The 17,800-nt window shown below is 44.2% G+C and overlaps 1 protein-coding gene across 1 annotated transcript; it reads left to right on the top strand.

The window, feature by feature from the left end:
* Positions 1–214: 214 nt before the first annotated feature.
* On the top strand, positions 215–1,358 carry LOC9661942 (phosphatidylinositol N-acetylglucosaminyltransferase subunit P). The gene is made up of 7 exons (XM_002982841.2): positions 215–330; positions 380–509; positions 567–647; positions 702–786; positions 847–919; positions 977–1,095; positions 1,153–1,358. Exons 3-7 carry the CDS (start codon positions 645–647, stop codon positions 1,260–1,262), a joined length of 390 nt encoding a protein of 129 aa, XP_002982887.2. The 5' UTR covers positions 215–330; positions 380–509; positions 567–644; the 3' UTR covers positions 1,263–1,358.
* Positions 1,359–17,800: the final 16,442 nt, after the last annotated feature.

Below are 17,800 nucleotides of genomic sequence, written 5' to 3'. Positions count from 1 at the left end.
CCGGCACATAGTCAATGGTGATAGCATTTGCAATGCTACTGAAGCAGATCTAGGATGGACGGACACTATATTGCAATCGTAATCAATATTGTTCTTAAGAGTTTCATTTTCACAGCTTGTTTTTCCTTATTGCATATGGCTTCTCAGAAATCCCCCCAATTTTTACAAGTTTTTTTCAGCTAGGGTTTGCTTAGAGCAAATGTCCACTGTGCGGGGGATCCAGAAGGGACGGAGGCTGAGTGGGTCGAATCGGTTCTTTCTTTTCGGCCTCCCGATCATAGCTGGGTCCGTCATTGGCTACGTTGGCATCGCTCAGATCGTTGCTGGGAGGTAACAAGCATTCTTTTTTACGCTTTAATTGATTTTTCTGGGATTCTAGAACTGAGGTCGTCCACGAGCGCGACGAGAGGGATTGGGAGCTTCTAAAAGTGACGCAGGCCCTTTCCAAGGAGGGGATTCTCAAGAACTTCAAGCAGAGGAAACCCACCACACTCGAGGAAGAGCTCAAGGTGATTAACCGCGTGCTCTTGATCTTTGCTTAAGATTTAATTGTTTCTGGAATGCAGGCAATCCAGCAGCAAGTAGACATCAACAATTTCGAGTACAAGAAAGTTCCACGGCCCGGAGAGAAGGCCGACAAGTGAATGGTATATCAAGCGATCGATCAACCTTTTCCATTATTCTTTTCTCCTGGATTATAGGATCACGAGAAACGCAAGAGTCAAGGAACAAAGCCCGCAGAGGTTTATGCATTCGTGGGAGCGATCTCAACCATAATCGCATTTGGTGAGCGAATATTTTAGATTCTCAATCTGAATCGCTGACAGTGGCGAACTACGAATCCAGGAGTGTATGTTATCTGGGCGTATCTCCCCGAACCTTGGCTTCATTATCTTGGAATAACATACTATCCCGACAGGTAAGCTTTGGAAACACCACAAAGCTAGTGCCTTTGGTTTTACTGTAGCTCTCGCAGGTATTGGGCTGTTGTGGTTCCTGGGCTTTTCATGCTTGCAATTCCGTTTACTCTCCTCGCTTACGTGAGCCTGAACCATCTGGCAACACCCCCAGCTTCGTCCTTCAACACGTTGTTGGGTAAGTTTGATCATACAAATTCCTGGCACTCAATCTAACTGGTAAGCTCTGCTCTAGATGATCACACGCGGGAGCCAGTAACAGTTGCTGGTGGACAGGCAATTCAGCCCATCGGGGATTTGTCGTTAGTTCAAGTGAATCGGGCAATGTTTGTGAAACCTCTTTGATGAGCTCTTGTGAGAACTTGTGATCAAGGAGATCATTGTTGTCATTTTCTTTGTGAGCTAGTTTCCACTTTCTACCAGGAGTTTTTTTCAAACAGCTAGATAGTTGTGCATAGCTACAATGTGCTGAGCACAGACGGACAAGTCCTTGGTAATCTACTAAGCGAATTGTGGATTACATAGATTTCACAAGTTTGAGTGAAAATGTTAGGAGCTCTATTTTCCAAATAGTATTTAGTGATGCAAGGAGGTGGATGGTCTCCACCCTTTCGAAAGCCATTTACTTAATTGCGTTGACAAATTTTCTGAATTAAGCGGGTTGGAAGAACTAAATTTGTTCTGGAGTTTTCCAGGGGGGAGAGCGTTGAAGATCTAAAGGTTGGGTGTTCTAAGTAGTTTTGCTTTACGAACTCATCTAAGAGAAGTGAGGAACTCTTTTGTCCACAACTTTGTATCCTGTTATTTTTTTAGTGTGACATTTTACCTACCACCCTTTCCTGAGAGTCAAGTTTATGTCACATTGTTGAAAGGAGATAGGTTAGGTTCTATGCTAGTCGAAGCACAGTAACAGTAAAACAGAATGACAATCTTAGAATATAGTGGCGAGGGCACAAGCGATTCCCAGGATCCAGGATCAGAGCGATTTTTCTTTAGGATGGCCTTGGAAGAATTACATTTTCTTTTTTTTCTTGGTGCTTCTGCTTATGCTGTTCTTCAGTACTGTGCTCCGTGAAGGACCACGGATGAATCTGAGCTTTCTGCATTCAGGCTTGTTCTATAATAATCTCTATGATCACAACCTCTTTCAGGAAGATCTCAGAGGATCCCTCCAATAGCTGGACGTAGGGAGCGATCGTGGAGTTGGAGAATGAATGCATGGAGAGATCTCGTTGTTTGGTAGCATTAGTCATGCAAACATTCTTCTCTCTTTCCCTCTATTCTCCTTTATTTAAACTATAAGTCACGTATCATGCTGACGGGCAGGGCATGCAGCAATTTGTCGTCAATTCACATAATGTTTGCGACATCATCTTGACAAAGTTGGGATGAGGTGAGACCTTTTCTTTTAAAGCTTATGAGGAGGATTAATGTCACTTTGATTCTACTTTCTATTTGACTACCAGGACATTTTAAAGAGCTTCTTTCTCCTCAACAAGACGAGCAACAATGCAGGGCACAGAAGCAAAGGATAGATCTGCCCCTGATAATCTAGATGATTACCTCGGCAGTGGTGTTCTTGCTGGAACATCCAAGATCTTTGTCAGGAAGGGATGGGACAGCGTTGAATCGCTCAAGTCAATGACCAGGAAAGATGTGAAAGCGCTGGGCCTTACCAAGCAGCAAAGGGTGAGTGTCAGAAATCTCTCATTTCAAAGAATTCACTCTTGTGCTTAAGCAGAAAGCTTTTGAGATGAGAAACTTTCTTGGCAAAATAGAGCTTTCCAGGTATGCAGACACACTGGAGGCCTGTGGAAAGACTCTGTCTTCATTGCGAGCAAGCAGTAGCTTTGTTTTAATTTATAAATATGGTATGGAGAAGGATGATGCTCTTCGATTCTTAGAACACAGAGAAGAAAATAGGCAGAGCAAGGTTGAGAAATGGATGTATGAAGAATGCACCCCTGGATGCATTTTTTGAGGCGAGGTTTGTTTATATAAATTTAAAATTATTCTTCAAAAGAATGGCTAAAAAGAGATTTGCCATTAAAACCAATCTAGAAGATAATCAGAAAATAAGTTTAAACTTTGTTCTCCTTGAATTTTTAAGCTGGCACCTTCGAATTTGTGCTTGATGTTGGGCATTAGATCAAAGTTGTTCTCTTCATAGATTCTGTGTTATGTTTTATAGCCAAAGCTCAACTTCAGTAGCAGCAGAAAAGCGCGCACCGGACAAATCTCCAGTCAACATCAAGCAGCACGGATATACAGATATGATGCTCAATTAGTGATTTTAAAGCTTACCTTGAATCACTGCTAAACTGCTGCTCTGCCATACTTATCAATGTTGGTGGTTGTTGGTGGTTGTTGTGTATGCCAAGTCTTGTATGTACCATTGTGAAAGCAAGCAATACAAGCAAGCCACAATGGAGGAACATACCTGAGATTGTTGTGCGACGCTGGCCTTCTCTCCTTAGTTGGTGTTGAAGACCTTGAAATCATTGTTGGTGGTGATGGTTGATGAGTCCTGCTTGGTGTTGGTGGTCTAGACTTCCTCCCCAGGGTAGTGGAGTTGGTGTCCACGCACCAATGAACGATGGTTTCCATGGTTCTGACTGTAGAGTGTTACTCAATAGCTTTCCTTACTGACTTTGATGGATTGTAATTCCTTCTCTATGCTCCAAAAATCTCTTGCTTGCGAAAAACTAGGGCTTGGTGGAGCTGTCGGGCTATAGGGGGTTCCAAAAGTATTGTTGGGAAAGTAAGGTTAAAGACTCTTCAATGGTGTTTGCAAACTAAGTTAAGGGTTAATGCATTGCCTTGGGTGGGAGTGAGCATGGACTCGAAGAGTGTAAGAGATGCCCCTTAAGGATTGATGAGGCAATTTCTTTAGGTATGTAATTTCATGCTTTATTTCAAAGTTTATTTTCTTGTTTCATTTAGGCGTGGCAGGCTGCGAGAACAAGCACTTCCTCCTGGAACTCAATGGATCACTGTGGCCAAAACCACCAAAATTGTGTTCAAAGAGTAGCTCCCACTTGAGTACTATAAGGCTCATTGGTCTTTATCCCTTCTTTTGGCTTGGGCCTTCTCATGAGGAGGAAGTGGAGAGTAAGGGTCATTAGGGTATAGTGTTTCCTTTTGAGGTTTCGAATCAAGAAAAATACATAAGGCTTAGGATTTATAGAGTTTTATGAGAAAATTTTGTTATAAGAAATTAAAGGCTTGATATGCTTGATTTGTAGTAAGTGTAATTACACTTTAAGTCCAATTTAACCCGAGGAAGGGGATTAAAAGAAAATTTAAGAATTCGTAAATGGATGACTATGTAAAGAACCAACTCCCCAAAGTGTAAAGGATTCCAAAAGCACAACTAAAATAATAAAGAGTTTATCAGATGAGACTGAGTTTGAAATCAAGTCTAAGACCGATTTTGAGACCGAGTTCAAAATTGAGTCTGAGGCCGACTCTAGGATCGAGTTCAAGACTGAGTTTGAGATCAAGTCCGAGATCCGAGATCAAGTTCAAGACCGAGTCCGAGATAGAGTCCGAGATCAAGCCTGAGATAGAGTTTGAGATTGAGTCCAAGATTAAATCCGAGACTGAGTCCGAGGTCAAGTCCGAAGTCAAATCTGAGGTCAAGTCTGAGATCGAGTCCAAATATTAATACAGATTATGGAGTGAAAGCCCAAAGTGTGTGTCTCCTGGAGGGGGGCTGCAGGGGGTTCCAAAAGTATATTAAGGATAGTGAGGCCTAAGAACTAGTCTTAAAGGAACTCTCTAGTAGTGTTTTCAAATTGACTTAAGGTTGAAACTAGGGCTTGGGGACCTTGGGTGGGAGTGAACATGGACTTGGGTGGTGTCAAAAAGGCCACCCACAGAAGTGCTCAAGAGTAACTCCCACTCCCGGAAGGGAAATTGACTGTGGTGCTCCTGGCTCATATGGAAGGGTGTCCCACTTAAGTAATTTGCAGCACATTGGTCCTCACCCCTTTTTAGGGGCTTAGGCCTTTCTTTTGGGATGGAAGTGGGGGAGTAAAGGTACCCATACTAGGTTGTTAAGCTATAGTGTTTCCCCCTGGTGCCCCAAAGCAAGTGTTGCACCTAAGGCTTGGGATTGAGAAGGTCCTATGATCAAGTTTTATTGTACCAAGGGATGTTAGAAACCTCAAGGCTTGATATGCTTGGCTGCTAATGTCTGTGGGGAGTGTAACCGAAACTTAAGTCCAGTTTAACTTAGGGAGGGGGATTGAGAGAGATTTAGGAATCCATGGATGGATGGGTAACGCTCCATTGCTCATGTAATGAATAGTTGAAACCAAGTAGGACTAAGTAGGAGCTGGTACAATAAGTAGGAACTTTGGCAAGGGAATTCAACTAAGGCCAAAGTAGTGTTGATTAGATAAACGAGGTAAGTTGATAAATTGGAAAAGAAAAATTTATAACTTATAATTTGGTATTAAAGCCTTTTCCTCAGTTCTAGCAAAGGATAAAGGTGGATTGCTAGGAGATGGCAAAAGCAGGGTGTAAAAGAACCAAGGCAGAGACAGAACTTCCTTCTAAGCTAGAACCTTTAGTCGAACAAAAAGCTATGGATGAGGAATCCTTGCATGAGGAGGACTTTAGTGGAAAAATTTCTAAACAGGAGTTCGGTGGTGAGGTTCGGTCATCTAAGCTCAATTGGATGTTTTAGAAGGACAATTTGCTTTGCAATGCTCCCAGTCCAAGTGTGGGTGGCACTACCTACTTGGATACCTAGTGTGGTTCAACGGAATCTCGCTCTAAGCTCAGGGCTAGAGCACCCAAAGGCGGAAGGCAGGGAGAGTACTTACGAGGCTCGTGTAAGGCCATGGTGTTCCGAAATGTTGTCCCAAAGTCCCAAACTATGAAAAGAAAGAGGAGCAATCCTCTGGTGTAGAGACCAAGGATACTATCATGTGAGAAGGAAGTCCTAAAGGACCGTGGGACTTAGTGGTCGCGCATGTGGGTTTTGATCCAGTGGCAGTGTTAGCGAACACAGCCATGGACAGAAAAGGACTTGGATGGATGGCCCAGTCTTTGAAAGACGGGACTGTGATGCATGTGGTGTTAGATCACCGGCCTTGGGTCGAGCCCAGCAGGAGCAAACTAGACCAGCAAACTGTACGAGAGTCTCTAGTAGGGCATTGATCTATGCCAATTATCCTTCTAAAACATCCAATTTAGCCTTGGACGACCGAACCTCACCACTAAACTTCTGTTTGAAAGTTTTCTCATTGGAGTCCTTTCATGCAAGAATTCCTCATCCATAGCCTCTTGTTCGACGAGAAGCTCCAGCTCTTGAGGAGGTTCTATCTCCGCCTTAGTTCGTTTACACCCTGCCTTTGCCATCTCTCAGCAATCCGCCTCTATCCTTTGCTAGAACTAAGGAAAAGGCTCTGATACTAAATTATAAACCACAAATTTTTTCTTTCCAATTTGCTAGATTATCTCGTCTACTCAACCACCATGGCCTTGGCCTTAGTTAAGTTCCCTCACCAAGATTCCTACTTATTGTACAAATTCCTACTTCGTCCTAGTGGGAGTGAGTATAGACTTGGGTGGTGCCAAAGGGGCCACTCAAGGAAGTGCTCAAGAGCAATTCCCACTCTTGGAAGGGAAACCGATTGCAATGCTCCCGGCTCATGTGGAGTGGTGCCCCACTTGAGTACCTTGCAGCTCATTGGTCCACGCCCTTCCTAAGGGCTTGGGCCTTCCCTTTGGGAGGGAAGTGGGGGAGTAGAGGTACCTATACTGGACTGTTACGTGACAGTGTTTCCCCCCAGTGTCCCAAAGTAAGTGTTGCACCCAAGGTTTGGGATTTAGAGGGTCCCATGATCAAGTCTTGTTATATCAAGGAATGTTAGGAATTTAGAGGTTTGGTGTGTTTGGCTGTTTATGCCTGTGGGGAGTGCAGCCAAACCTTAAGTTAAATCTAACCCGGGGAGGGGGATTGGAAGAGATTAGGAATCCGTGGATGGATAGCTAACACACTATTGCTCATGCAGTGAGTTGCTGAAGCCAAGTACCATTTGATCTCCTGGGGGAACTAGAGCCGGCTCTTGAACACTTCACCAAGTTACCCTGCTTGTCGGTCCATATTCACTTTAGTCTTGGACTTCCCAGTGGTCATCCCAACACCTGGGTACAACCTTCCTAGGCCAAACTGGCATTTCTTGGCCAAACTAGCTCTACTGGGCTCCAACCCCCACACTCTCCCTACTATACTTTTAGAACCCCCCAAAGCCCCCCCCCTAGGGGATGATCGCTTTGTGCTTTCACCTAACAGCTTGTATTAGTATTCGGACTCGGACTCAAATTCGAACTCGGACTCAGATTCGGTCTCGGTCTTGGTTCTATCTTGGACTCCATCTCGGACTCCATCTCAGGTCCATCTCGGACTCCATCTCAGGTCCATCTCAGACCCCATCTCGGACTCCATCTCGGGTCCATCTTGGTCCATCTCGAACTCCATCTCGGGTCCCTCCACGAGTCATGTGTTGGTCCTTTTGTGTCCTTTTTCTAAAGACTCACTTATTGCTTGCTTCGTGCTTGTTCCTCGAACACTTCGTTGGGAGTTCTACTCCCGCTCTTGACCTTTCAAGTCGGAACTTTTAGTCCAAACATGTTATGCTCGTTTGGCTTTCGCTTCAGCCACTACCATGTGGCACCCTTTCGGCTCCACTTTGGGGCCTAGGGATTTTGTGTCTCACAACTTCACCACCCATAGACAAAGTTCAATGTCCTCATCGAACAATAAACTATTTTATAAAGTTATACTAACATGTATTATCCTTTCCAATCTTGGCACCTCGCCAATATTCGTCAATGGTTTGATACCGAAGGCTCACCATGCCTTGCTCATCCTCTGCTCATCTAAGGAGCATAGTCTCCCTAACTTAAAGACTGATTGGACCACTTGTGGTGGTTCTCTCCTTTTATTGGTTTAGTTCTCGCTAAACTTGTTAGAGACACCGTTTCTATCTCAATCCCACTTCTCTTTCTCAACTAATCTCAGTTTCCATTGATATAACTTTTGCACTTTGGAACTTTTACTTTTGACTTCTCGAAGTCAATTTTCTAGGTGTCTTCGACACCTTGCATTGCACATATTGTGCAACTCCACTTCCCCCTCCTAGGAAGTTCTCTATTTAGGGCACCATCAACCTCTCTTCTATTTCATGTTACCTTTGGCACTAAATTCTAGTTATCATAATTTGTGCTAAGGCTGTCTATGGCCATATCATTTGGTTACCTTACTGCTCCCTCCCTTGGGGCTTCCATTTTCGCCAAATCGGAGCAATTAGGAATCCATTCTTGGAAACATATTGCCTTTCCCACAATTCGTTAGCACCTAGCATATTAGTGTTCTTGGCCTAACTTTGCCTTTTGAATTTTTTCCCATGATTCCCATGGCTCTTTTCTTAGCCACTAGTCTTTTGCTCCTATCCTTGATTGTTACACCCAGCAACATAGGATTATTACCTCCATTTTTGAGGTATCCTTTCGGTTCCATAGTAAAAACTTTGCTTTATTAAGTCCAGAGGGTGTTCACCCCTAGTACGTTTCTTTAGCATTTTCTACTGTTGGCTCTATCCTTGGCCCAACTTTGTGACCCTCTCATGGGTTTCTTATAAAGATTACTTTCTTCGGACTCATTATGCTATCACATTGCCACAAATCATTTCCCTTAGGTGTTTTTCCCACTTGGTCACTTTGACCAAGTCATGCTATTACCAACAGTTTAAATCATCACTTTGAACTAGGAATTTTATTCCTTAACCAAATAAGGACCTTGTCTTTATTTAGCCACAAGATCACTTAATGACCTCACCTTAGTCACCTTGACAGGTTTGCCAATAGGTACTAAGTTTTCCAGACCTTTAACTTGTTGACCATAACCCCAGGGGCATCCCCCACACTTGGCGGTGCACCCAAGTCAGCCCTTCCGGCCAAGGGTCCATAGCAATTGAGACTAGGTGTCCCCATCTCATTCACCACGTGTTTGGTGCCATTTGCACCAAAGTGTTTAAGTTAGATATGCCGAGCCACACTAAGTAATCTAACCGTGCATCACGACTCCAGGGCATCCCTCGCTTGGCGGTGTGCCCAAGCCAGTTTCCTTACTGAGAGTCCATGACCACCGAAAAATGAGTGTCCTCATATTTCAAACCATCACTGCGCCCTAGTGAGTTGGGACTCAAATCCAAGCACTAGAGGGTCGGGACTCGAACCCAACCTCCATATATGCATCTACGGAAGGCATCATCCAAGATGCCTAGCGTGACTCCTCACGCCGGTGCACCAATTTATACTTAAAGCGCGCTACAAATCACAGATTAGGAACCTAGTTCCTCTAGAATGCCAAGTCCTCTCACTTGACAAGTCTGTGATCATGCATGGATTCCTCCATGCTTGGCCCCATAGGCCACCCCTTTTAAAGTTGGCACCTTCAACTAAGGGATTTGTTCCCCTGACTTGTCAATCTCACTTAGCAAGTCATCTAACCAATGTAACATAGTTTCATGCACAAGCGTGAAAGTCCTCGACCATCGACTTTCATTCAAAGCCATCCTTTTTGAGCACTTGGGAACTGCTTCCCCAACTTTGATAACATTGCATTATGGCAAGCTTCAAGGCTACGCTTCTGCTGCGCCACTCTAATTTTGCATATTTTATGAACCATTTACACTTGGCTTTCTAGGTACTAAGCTACCTATAATTGTCTTTGGGAACCTTTGAAAGAACTCTGTCCCTTAGCTTGGTAAGGCCTCTCCTTTCGCAAGCTTTTAAATTGCCATATGATCTAACATGGACAATTCCATGCTTTAGACACTCCATGGCATCACGGTTGCTAGTAACAACATGCTTGAGCACCAATTTGATTTTCCATTCCCAACTGGCATAACCACCTTTGGTTATGCAATTCGATTTCTATGGTTTGGTTTTATCCCCTTACTACTTGCTTTCACACATTTCCTTCGGTTATTCTCCTCCAGACTAGGAGGATAGTTTTGCACTTTCTACTATGCCATAACAAGTATTCTTAGGGATGAACCTACCTAATAGCTTAGGGAGTGGTTCCTCAATCCAGGTATGCTCAACTTATAATCCCACACACCGGGATTAATGTTGCTACTTATGGGCTTTTATATACCCATCACTAGCCTGGCCAAAATTTCATTTTGGCTTTGTCTAATTCGGGTAGACAGTCTTCTCCTGTCTCTGCAACTTTGGACGTTTGGATAGCACCTTCTATTCATTATTCGTTAGGGACTTAGTCCCTTGGGTTTTATCTATTGCCCTCGCGACACTAAACACCACCTCTTGGTGTTCTAGGGTGTTTGGGTGTCCCAATGATGGCCTCCTTAACAATGAGCATTTTCTTTTACGACATTGACTTACTATATTGCAATATAAATAATTTATCCCCCATAAGGGTATATCTAATTTCCTTATACTATTAAGAAGTCTTGGGTAGCTACTTTCTATCTGTTTAACCAATTATCCTACACCTCTTGCTTAGTTACCTTGTAATTGTCAAGTCTTACAACTCATTGCTAGTGCTTCCACACCTCCATCATTATTTGAGTCACCACACTCCAACCGCATGCCTTCCAGCTTAGGCCATTTCCATTAAGATTCCTTTGGGAAGGGGTTCTCATTACCCTACCAACTTGACCTCAAGGCATTATATCTTGGCACATTTGGTGTCTCCATACCATCGGCTCCACGAGCCTATATTTACAACACTTCTTTCTCATGTTTAGGTCCTTGCTAAGATCAATATAGTTCTTTCTCATGCCAACTATCTATTAGCACTGCACCATAGAATTAACACACAACTTTGTGTCAAAGTTGCTTTCTTTTGAGAACACTTTTCCCATGACTTTAGTATGGCACATTCTACCATCAATGAGATACCTACGGTTCTCATACTTGGATTGTATGATCGTCTTTATTCTTTGTGGGGTACAACACACCTTAGTCCAAATGTTTTCACTTGTCCTTTGGGACCATTCCTTGACTCCACTTGAGTTATCTAGCTTTTTAGACTTCACTAATCGACGACCTATAAGGTCCCATTTTGAGGTGTCAGCTCATTAGAATACAACTTCTTGTATTCATGTTCTACCTATAAGGACCATGAATGCAAGTGTTACTCCGACATTTGATTATTTTTCGTTCCCTGTGGGCTGCCATTGCCCTTTAGGACTATCTGTCCATATGATGAGAATATCAACTTATCCTTTAAGCACACCCCCAACTCCTTGGGTTTGGTCTAACATTTATAAAAGGTAGCCTCGGCTACCATTTCAAGGACTTGTATCCTCGTCTCTATTTGACCCTTCTCACAGTCATTAATTCCGGTCTCAAATTCATCAGTACCAACCTCAACTATATGAGGATAATCTTGTGACTTTTTTATTGTTTTGGAGTCTTTATCTTTCTTGTGATCCTAACTATAGTTGTTTACCACAATTATATTAGCCAATTTGCTAAGTCAAACGCTAATCTAGATCACATCCTCAACTCTCTGAGAAAACCTTATACTATTCCCAAGATCCTAAAGATCCATTATTGACCATTTTCTATCCACCACCTCACCTACAAGTTCACATATGAACTATAGTGGAGAGCCATGTTTTCCCGACCTACTACTCCTCAAGGATAGGCCCACTCCTAGGACCTTCCGATGCCAACACCAGTGGTGATATAGTTGAGCACTAATAAAAGTCGGATTAAGGAACAGTTCCGATACCAAGTTGTAAGCGACTAATTTTTCCATTCTACTTTAGTCACTTAACCACACTTTTGACCACTTGTTGGAGTCTCACTCACAACCTCCATAAGTCCTATTCTAGACTTGGGTACTCTCCCCGCCTTCCGCCTTTGGGTGCTCTAGCCATGGGCTTAAAGCGAAGTTCCGTTGAGCCATACTAGGTATCCAAGTAAGTAGTGCCACCCACACTTGGACTGGGAGCATCGACCATTCGATCTCTCGGGGGAACTAAAGCCGGCTTTTGAACACTTCACCAAGCTACCCCACTTGTCGGTCTGTATTCACTCTAGTCTTGGACTTCCTAGTGGTCATGCCATCACCCAACAGTTAGGTATAGCCTTTCTGTGCCAAATTGGCCTTTCCTGGCCAAACTGGCTCCACTAGGATGATCGCTTTGGGCTTTCACCCAACAACCTGTATTACTATTCAGACTCGGACTCGGACTCGAACTTGAACTCGGACTTGGTCTCAGTCCCGGTTTTGGGCTCAGTCTCGATCTCGGTCTCAGTCTCGGTTCCATCTTGAACTCCATCTCGAACTCCATCTCGGGCCCATCTCGGACTCCATCTCAGGTCCATCTCGAACTCCATCTTGGGTCCATCTCGGACTCCATCTTGGGTCCATCTTAGACTCCATCTCGGATCCCTCCACGTGTCATGTGTTGGTCCTCTTATGTCCCTTTTCTAGAGACTCATTTATTGCTTGCTTCGTGTTTATTCCTCGAGCACTTCGTTGGGAGTTCCACTCCCGCTCTCAACCTTTCAAATCAGAGCTTTTAGTCCAAACGTGTTATGCTCGTTTTGCTTTTGCTTCGGCCACTACCACGTGGCACCCTTTCGGCTCCACTTTGGGGCCTAGGGATTTTGTGTCTCACAATGACCTCCTGGGAAGTCCAAATTCAGGAGCTTACATTTGGTATCAGAGCAGTCTTAGGTCCAACTCTATTGATTGGCTAGGGAAATCACACTACATGTTGATTGACATCTAGTAGGTTCAATTTGCTCCCAGTTGAGCTCAACCCGTGGGGTAGGGTGTCAAGAGAGCCCGAGGGTGTGAACTTGCAGGGAAGTGTGGTAGATTGTAAGAAACCAAAGAAAAAACAACTTGAGAGATGATTCATGGGGTTCAAATATAGAGGGAAAGGGCCCATGAACAAGAGTGCACCCCGTTTTCTAATTGGTTTAAGGGTCTTTGGATAGTTGGGGTTAAGCATCCTTAGGTTTAAATAGTACTAGGCTGGTGTGAGATACAAATCCCTAAGCCCCAAAGTGGAGCCGAAAGGGCACCACGTGGTAGTGGCCGAAGTGAAAGTCAAAGGAGCGTAACACGTTTGGACTAAAAACTCCGACTTAAAAGGTTGAGAGCGGGAGTGGAACTCCCAATGGAGTGCTCAAGGAACGAGCATGAAGCGAGCCATAAGAGAGTCTGAGATGGACCGAGATGGAGTTCGAGATGGACCCGAGATGGAGTCCAAGATGGAGTCCGAGATGGACCCGAGATAGAGTCTGAGATGGACCCGAGATGGAGTCCGAGATGGAGTCCGAGATGGACCCGATATGGAGTCTGAGATGGAGTCTGAGATGGAGTCCGAGATGGACCCGAGATGGAGTCTGAGATGGAGTCCGAGATGGACCCAAAATGGAGTCTGAGAAGGACCCGAGATGGAGTCCAAGGTCGAGACCGAGACCGGGACCGGGACCGAGACCGTGACCGGGACCGAGACCGAGACCGGGACCGAGACCGCGACCGGGACCGAGACTGAGACCGGGACCGCGACCGCGACCGGGACCGAGACCGAGACCGGGACCGCGACCGCGACCGGGACCGAGACCGCGACCGGGACCGAGACCGGGACCAAGACCGGGACCGAGACCGAAGCTGAGACCAAGCCCGAGGCTGAGTTCGAGTCTGAGAGGGTGAAAGCCCAAAGCGTTAGTCTCCCAGACCCTAAGGGGTTTGGTGAGCTCCAAAAGTATAGTAAGGGGGAGGACTGCAATGGAGCCAGTTTGGCCAGGAAATGCCAGTTTGGCCAGGAAATGCCAGTTTAGCCCAGGAAGGCTGTACCCAGTGTTGGGTGATGAGCTGCCCACTGGGAAGTCCAAGACTAGAGTGAACACGGACTGACAAACAGAGTAGCTTGGTGAAGTGTTCAAGAGCCAGCTCTAGTTCCCCCGGGAGATCGACTAGCCAATGCTCCTAGTCCAAGTGTGGGTGGCACTACCTACTTGGATACCTGGTGTGGCTCAACGGAACCTTGCTCTAAGCCCATGGCTAGAGCACCCAAAGGCAAAAAGTGGGGAGAGTACCCACGAGGCTCGCGTAAGGCCACGGTGTTCCAAAATGTTGTCCCAAAGTCCCAGACGGTGAAAAGGAAGGGGAGCAATCCTCTAGTGTAGTGACCAAGGATACAGTCACATGGTGAGGAAGTCCCAAAGGACAGTGGGACTTAGAGGTCGGGTTTGCCGGCGTTGATCCAGTGGCAATGTTGGCGAACACAGCTATGGACAAAAAGGGACTTGGTGGGGACCGGAAAAGAGATGTTGGGGAAGGTTATTCCCCATGTCTGTGGGCATCCTAAGGATGCTAAGGAGTGGATCTAGGATGATTACTCATGGACGGATGGCCTAGTCTTTGAGAGACAGGACTGCGATGCAGGTGGTGGCGGACCATCAGTATGACTAAGGTAAATAGGCATGGCCTTAACATAACGAGCTGAGAGGTCGGTAGTACCTTGGGGTGTCGGTCATGAGATTGGACACGTGGAGCACTTGTACCAAGTGCAAAGGTTGAGTGGCATGGATGGCATTCTCGGGGATAGCAAGCCCCAAGTCCTGAATGGGACTTATGGAGGTTGTAAATGAGACTCCTCCAAGTGGTCAGAGGTGTGGTTAAGTGACTAAAGTAGAATGGAAAATTTAGTCGCTTACAGCTGGGTGACCTCCTAAGAAGTCCAAATTCAAGAGCTTACAGTTAGGTTGAGCAAGTCACTATATGGTGCACCAGTGTTATTTATGAAAAAGAAAGATGGATCTATGCATATATGCATAGATTACCGGTTGCTCAACAAGTATACGAAGAAGAACAAGTACCCTTTACCAAGGATTGATGACTTATTCGATAGGTTGGGAAAGGCGAAATACTTCTCGAGGATCGACCTAAGATCAAGATACTACCAGATCAGAGTAGTAAAGGAAGATGTCGAAAAGACAACCTACCGGACAAGGTATGGGAGCTTTGAGTTTCGAGTGATGCCCTTTGGGCTATACAATGCGCCGGAAATATTTTTTGGAGCTAATGAACCACATTTTTGCACCCTATCTTGATCACTTCATAGTCGTCTACATTGACATCATCCTGATCTATAGCAAGATGCTAGAGGAGAATGCCAAACACTTAACGAAAGTGTTTGAGAAACTAAGGGAACACAAGTTGTATACTAAAGAGAGCAAATGTGACTTTGCTCAACAAGAGGTAAAGTTTCTCAAGCATGTGGTGCGCAAGGATGGGCTCAAGGTGGACCCTGAGAAGGTCCAAGCAATCTAGGAATAGGAGTGACTATCGAATGTACACAAGTTGAGGGCGTTTTTAGGATTATGCAACTACTACTGAAAATTTGTCAAACACTATTCGAGAGTAGCTCTGCCCTTAACGGACCAAATGAGAAAAGGGAAAATGGTATGGACAGTAAAATGTGAGGTGGCATTTGTCCACCTCAAAGGGAAGTTGAGGAAGACTCCCATATTGGCGTTACCAAACTTTGGTAAGGACTTTAAGGTAGAAATGAATGCGTCAGACTTTGAATTAGGCGCAGTTTTGAATCAGGACAACCATCTAGTAGCGTTCTTCTCAAAAAACTTGGACAAGGCTTAATGAAAGTGGCCTGCTCATGAGAAGGAATTGTTTGCGGTGGTCAAGGCGCTCAAGGAGTGGCGACACTATCTTGGAAAACACTTCAAAGTTTACACGGATAATGTGGAAAATTTTCTGGCTTAAAGAATGCTTCTCTGCACGTAAGGGATAAGCTAAGTAGGAAGTAGATCAGAACCATTCAAGAGTATATAAATGTGTTTATGGCAAAGAGGATACCTATCATAGACATGGGTGATATGGATGCAGTCCATGCCTTCATAATAATCTTGCAGACCTAGGCTCGAGGTGAGGTGATGTGTTGGAACCCAAACAACTACAAGGAAGCATTAGATGCAATTATTAGTACATTTCAATGATAACCTTCGAAAGGGGAACACAATGGGTTTGAGGTCCATGTTTTAGCAAATGAGCTAAACCAAGGGGGACATATAGCAAAAGGAAATTCATGAACGATTTCTCTAAGAATGAGTCCTTAAGGTTTTGGAAAGGCAGATTTGGTGGCCAATGAGCAAGTACATAGTGGAGTCAAGCAAAAGGGACAAACCCACGGATAAAAAATTTAAGTTAGTTAGTAGCGTGGGAAACAACATATGCTTCAACTGCGGTGAAGTAGGACACTTTTCGAGAGAATGTCCCTACCCAAAGAAGGCTAAAGTCAATATAGCCATTAAGTCGGGTGAAAATTAAATTGAGGTATGTGATTTAGTCCATAGCTCAAAATTACTCATTACATGAGCAACTTTGGTAGAGAGTTATTCGCAACATCTACTAGCCCTCCAAGGGAAGCTCAAATGTAGCTTTGTTAAGATCCTTATTGACACAGGTGCTTCAGATAATTTTGTAGCTATATACATAATCTGGCAAGTTGAACTAAATGATGCAACAGTTGGGCAAACCAAGGACTATAGAGTTTGTTCGAAGTAGCCAAAACACCGATGAGGTACTTCGACAAGCAAGAGTCAAAGTAAGTACATGGAAAGTAGACATGGATTTCACCGTATTAGATATGGCAGGACTTGATATGATCTTTGGGATGGATTGGTTCAATCATTTTGTGGTAGCCATACATATACAAGGTAGGAACCTTGTGGTATTGGTGAATGCCAAGAGAGAACAATCTAGGGTGGAGGCCCAGGATCTAAAGGTAGGGCAATGTAAGGCCAAAGACTTCTACTATAACCTAGTGTTCACGAAAGGACAACTCACTAAAGGAATCAAAGTAATATTTTTGTGTTTACTCTCGGTGAGGAGTGACAAAAAGACGGGAACAGAAGTACCTTTAGTGATTTAGTGGGTATTGGACCAATTTCAATATACTATGCCAGAGGAGCTACTAACGAGGTTACCCCCCAAATGACTGATAAAACATAAAATTGAGCTAATCGAGGGTGCTAAGGTGATGGTTCATCCCCCCTATTGTTTAAACAAAAAGGAATTCAAGGAGCTCAAGTGCCAACTAGAAGAGTTGGTGGATAAAAGGTATGTTAGGTTGAGCAAGTTGTCATATGGGGCACTGGTGTTATTTGTGAAAAAGAAAGATGGATCTATGCGTATATGTATAGATTATTAATTGCTCAACAAATATACAAAGAAGACCAAATACCCTTTACTAGATTGAGGACATGTTCGATAGGTTGGGAAAGGCAAAATACTTCTTGAGGATCGATATAAGGTCAAAATACTACCAGATTAGGGTAATAGAGGAAGATGTGAAGAAGACAATTTGTCGAACAAAGTATAGGAGCTTTGAGTTTCTAATGATGCCCTTTTGGCTGTGCAATGTGCCGACAATATTTTCGGTGTTGATGAACCACATTTTTGCACCCTATTTAGATCACTTTGTGGTTGTTTATATTGATGACATCCTAATTTATAGCGAGACGCTAGAGGAGTATGCTGAACACTTGACGAAGGTGTTTTAGAAACTAAGGGAACACAAATATATACTAAAGAGAGCAAATGTGACTTTGCTCAATAAGAGGTAAAATTTCTCAAGCATGTGGTGGGCAAAGATGGGCTTAAGGTGGACCCTGAGAAAGTCTAAATGATCCAGCAATGGAAGTGACTATCGAATGTATATGAGTTGAGGGCATTTTTTAAGAGTAACCCTCCCCTTAACGGATTAAATAAGAAAGGGAAGATGGTATGAACAACAGAATGCAATGTGGCATTTGTCCACCTCAAGGGAAGTTGAGGAAGACTCATGTGTTGA

The sequence above is a fragment of the Selaginella moellendorffii genome, unplaced genomic scaffold (genome assembly GCF_000143415.4).
Source record: "Selaginella moellendorffii unplaced genomic scaffold, v1.0 SELMOscaffold_55, whole genome shotgun sequence".
Lineage (NCBI taxonomy): Eukaryota > Viridiplantae > Streptophyta > Lycopodiopsida > Selaginellales > Selaginellaceae > Selaginella > Selaginella moellendorffii.
Note: the sequence above shows the minus strand (reverse complement) of the source record. Positions and strands in the feature narration are given on the sequence as shown.